At 34.9% G+C, this 5,293-nt stretch overlaps 1 protein-coding gene across 1 annotated transcript in view; it reads right to left on the bottom strand.

Annotated features, from left to right (window-relative positions):
- CFAP47 (cilia and flagella associated protein 47) overlaps positions 1 to 5,293 on the bottom strand; it is a gene marked incomplete in the record, with an annotated part of 209,882 nt that overhangs the window by 101,849 nt on the left and 102,740 nt on the right. Inside the window, 1 exon segment of the mRNA XM_072404123.1 lies at positions 1,521 to 1,629. Within this exon segment, the coding sequence (XP_072260224.1) occupies positions 1,521 to 1,629 (109 nt within the window).

The following is a 5,293-nucleotide window of genomic DNA, read 5'->3' on the forward strand; positions in this document are numbered from 1 at the left end:
TCTACTTTATTCTCATTTAACAGTGGGATGCTCATTAAGTTATGTGCTAGGATACAACAGCACTATCTAACAATTTTCATGTGACTGTAGCCTAATTGTCTACTCTATGACTAACACCAAATACAACTGACAGCCTTATGAATATATACAAATTCACCATCAGTTCTGTATGCTACTGTCATGGTGCCGCAGGGCTGGATGTTGGACCCTCCATGTCACCAGTCTAGCCAGCAGACATGTGCGCATAGTGCAGAGTCTAAGCAGCCGCCTGGTCTTCACCAGAGACTCTAGAGGTGAGGATGTTACACTGCGGGCAACTGCCAGTTTGTGGCTCCTGTGCATGCAGAGGCAGGTGATTGCTAACAGACAGGAATCAGCTGAGGTGCTGGAACGTGAGACTGAAGTGTGGTCAAACAAGCCAGAAGTCAGGGCAGGTGGCAAGGAGGAGTGGTCAAGGGTCAAAGCCAGAGTTGGTACATGGGAAATCAGCAATTGGAGATGCAGAAGAATATCTGGAACCTGGAAACAGAGCCTAAGCAAACTCCTTGTTCAGGCAACTTCCAAGTTGCCAGTGACACATTTGCGTGGTGGTCAGTAGGAAGAGTGCTTCTTACATTGCTGGCAATTGGGAAGAATGTCACATTCTTCAACATATGGTGATCTCTGTGGACTCTGACTTAAGAACCTTGATACAGACATTACCTACTAGATCTGAACTTGACACCTTGATTGCAAGGTTGGTGACCACTCATTATGTGTCTCTCTTATAAGTTAAACAGGACAAACCCAATATTGCTGAGTAAGCTTGATGGCTCGGAAGTTTTCTAACTGAAAAAGGATAGAGTCATCAACTACCAACAGCCAGTGTCCTTATAGTTATCAAGAGATGACTCTGAGAACAGGTCACAAAGAAATAATAGTCATCTTCATGCTATGCCTAAGGAGCTGGATCTGTGTAATACATTGGTACATATTTTTAAACAACTTTTGGGAGATACAAAATTTGGTAGAGTTCATTGGATGCTAGGCCCATGCTCAGCTGCAGCTTGCAAACTCAGGCCCCCAGAATAAAGTTAAAGAAGTGGCTGGTGTGGTTCATGATGATGTGATCATAATGAGTAGCCAATCATTTTAAAAAGAGAAATTTTAGTGCTGTCAAACTAACCAAAAATATAGTATAAAGCCTGTGTACCCAAGAGCAACAAGAAAATGGATGAGGCAAATACTCCTATAAGACATAAAGAAAACTTAAAAATTGTACAGACTAGACTAGAATTTAATCAAGTACACCTTGCTACAAAAGTCTAGATGCAGCTCTAGATAAAAAATACTTCTTGTTATTATTTTAAGTAATTTTGCATAAATATTTATGAAAAAAGTTGGTTGGCAAAAAAAGCAGATAGCCATGCTGCTTTTAGGGAGAAAAAAAGTTAAAACCAAATAACAAAAGCAGAATATTTTATCTTCTACAGATGTACTGTGCTCTAAATGAAATTAAAATAATCAGGAAAGTATACAACCTGAAAGTAGACCATTGACTGGAAAAACATTTGGACTGTCAACAGGACTAAATGATGATGGCAAAGGTGGAATTCCAGTTCCTTCAATCAAATACACAAAGTCACCAATCTGAAAGATAAGGAGTGAGGCAATTTAAAATTATGAATAGCTGCAGTTGCTAAACATAAACTATATTCATTTTGCTCCATTTTAATATAACAATGGGGGTATAATCCAAAATCCTATTCTTAGCTACAGCTATAATAATGATTAGACTATACCCACCCAAAATAACCCATATGAAAGAAATCAGCTTCAGATTTTGTTTGAATAGCTAAACATGATTTTCATCCTCTGATTATATATGATATTTAAAACTGGAGAACATCTGGAGAGTTAGATGCCATTATTTGCAAGTGAATGCAGTGTCTGGCAGGCTATTATTGACTGATCCTTATGCGATCTTTCTACATAAAAGCAGTTTTTTTCTATGTAGTTACTGAATAGGATGGTTAGATAACACAGGCAAATGGAATTTTGCACTTATTGTGGAATCCCTTTCTCAATCAATACGAGAAAATGGGATTTTAGTACTGACTGCAAAATGCATTTCTTGGTGCATTCATAGAAGGACATATTGGTTTGGTGTCGTCCAATTAACTATAAAAGAATATTGTATTATTAAAGTTAACTGTAGAATATATATTTCTTGATCAGTGCAGATAGAATTGTGTTTTACCAAGAATGAACCATAAGACAATTTGATTTAGGTGATTTGTGTTGAAGAAAATGCATCAACAAATAATAGCAAACTTGAAATCAGTCATCATAATAATGTTATAGTGAAACATGGTTTATGATAGAGCAAAATGAATAGCATGTGTTTAGAGTGCTGAATATAGCTTAGAGTACTGGATATAGAGACTAGAATGGGTGGGTCAGTCTATGTTGACCCCAGTTGTGCAGCATGTGGTTAATAAATTCTTATTTAGGTACATGTACATTCAGTACTACATTATGACAGAATCTTTCATATCTCTGTGTATGCATTTAGAGCCAAATCCAATTGGTCACCCACATAGCTACATGTGCTTATGTATAGTTAGCCCTAAACAGAAACTAAATATTTTTAATTATATTTTGTTTGGTTTTTTTTTTTTTGTTCTTTTTACAGCAGCTAGAAAGTTCACCTCAATTTATGATAATACATGGCACACTTACCAACAGAAAATGAATGAACCATATTGCTGCACAGCAAAGAGCAATGTGAAAAATGCACTACTCCATGTCAACCGGCCTAATGGCTGTGAATTACAGCAGTATATGATAAACAAGGTTACAAATGAATTTTTGTAACCTGCTATAAAAAAATGTTATTTTGCAGAGACAGGTTTAGAGTAGTTCACCATAAAATTAGGTTAAACTTTTAGCTGATGGAAAACAATAAATCTAACAATATATTTGTTATTTATTGATCATGTGTAATCTTGATTACATTTGCTAAATGCAGAATACCACTGGCTTCCAATCTACCAAATTAAATCCTGGAAGCTTTTTCATATCACTACAATTAAGTTGTTGTTCCAAGATGTTTTCCCTTTTAACGTAAATATGTATGTGTAAGGTGACAGAACCCCTCTGAATGATTAATGCTAGCTTTCAATCTTATCAGAAAGGTTTTTGCTATGCTGGATTGCTTTAAATTAACTTTCTGTAAATGTCTATGCTATCACACTATATTTGTCACCATTATTGCTTTATAAAGCCAGCTTCTTAAATGATCAGATCAGACCATTTATGTTTCCTGTTAAACAACTGCATGTATTTCAGCTATAAATCTACAAATACAATTGACTACTGGATTTGTCCATTTTCAGTCCCCCTAACTGTATAACTCACCAAAGAAACACACAGAATGTGTGACATGGATTTAACTAACCATAGCAGTCACTTCTGTATCAAACAACAGTCACAATAATAACTAACATGATAACATAATCCAACAAAACAGGTCATGTCTCATATGAATAAGAGGATCGGGGGAGGTACTTTGGTGTCCACTAATCTAAACAGGTGTAACAAAAATACTCCCCTTGTCTTCAGCAGCACGCTTTTATATTAAAGGGGGCATCTCTTTTCTTTTGAAGCTTCAGGAGTGAGAGATGAACTCCCCACAACCCACAAAAGCTCCTCCTATCATTACCTGACCTTCTGTAATCCAATTAGGAATCCTTAACAAATGTATGCCCTAAACTAAACGTCTTTTATTTTCGCTGTTTTTGTCTATTTATTAGGTTGTTAGATGCATTTAATTAAATCTGTTTGATACATATATATACATATACTTAAAGGGTGTATTTTTTATTTGCCTTGACTTGCTTTTATACACAATAATGGATTCTAAAAAAACTATGAATTATCCAAACAGATAGCAAACATTGACAGTTTTATTCCAACTTTTTCTGGCTGAAACTGAAAGCTAGGCTCTAAAAACAGAGGCGTTTTTGCCTTACATTTGTTACATTCAGCTTGAGGTTTTCTATAAACAACAGAAGCGTGACAGGCTACAAAATCCGAAGTTCTACCTGCTGCCTCAAAAGAAATGATTATATTTAATATCCCATATTAACATAAGTGAAAAGATATATAATATAAGTTCTGACCATAAGAAATTATACACAAAACCATTATGCAATCCATTTAGAACCCTATTTATAAAAAAAAGGAAGTCAGATAATACCTCAAACATTCCCTCATGGGAATCTTCCAGGTTCATTTGATTCAATGGCAATAATTGATTTCCTCCATGGAATGTGACATTCCCTGTTCTATAACTAAAGCCCTTAAAGTCATCGTGGCATGTCAGCAAACATTAAAAATGACTATGTCATTCAATTTACAGGCATCATAATGTGGTTGTGAAAACATTTACTAATTAGAATTTTTCCTATTCTTGATGCAAACTGAACAGAAACTTCAGATCTACTACTATTTTAGGTTCTGACCTGCATATGGAAGCATTTAAACTGAGTTGGTGGATAATAGGGCTGAGTTGTAATTTTGAGATAGAGCTGAAGTTTGTCTTCATATTTGTCCTGGGTTTGCAATCTGAGAAGACAACAGAAGACATCTGCCTGGACAGTAGGTATATACAGTCACATATTGTGCTGTCTCATTGGGGAGTACATTAATTTAAAATATCTTGTGGCATGCCAAACTTTCTTTAACATCTACCTATAATTTGGCACCAATTCACATAATTCACATAATTTATACTTTAGATTGCATATATTTAGTACTTTGTCTTTATTCCATCCTCCATAATTCACATAGCCATTCACATTAGTAATGGAAAATATACCGATGTGCTACCTAATTATCAGTCTCCTTCTAAGCTTATTAATTCGACAGCTCTCTAGTTCTCACATATGCTGAAGTATAAGCCAGATATACAGTGTGTATATATATATATATGTAAATATATATATATCCCAAAATAGTGCCAAAATTACATATTTAGGAGAATGTTAAGAAAATATTGTACACATTTTTTTGAACTAAGCATTTTTCTCTGACTTATTAACAGAAGATAGACAAGCTGAAGTGGCAGAGTAAGTCTGTCCTCAATGAATCACTTCAAAGAACTTTAATTAGATATGATGTCATAAAACAGATTCACAGGTTTAACCCATTAAGTATTTCATCTTTTTCTCATTGCTGTTATTTATTAAATGTATAAGTATTTTCACTAGTTTGTCACAGTGATCATGTTTTATCACAGTGGGCCTGATTT

The sequence above is a fragment of the Pyxicephalus adspersus genome, chromosome 1, assembly GCF_032062135.1.
Source record: "Pyxicephalus adspersus chromosome 1, UCB_Pads_2.0, whole genome shotgun sequence".
NCBI lineage: Eukaryota > Metazoa > Chordata > Amphibia > Anura > Pyxicephalidae > Pyxicephalus > Pyxicephalus adspersus.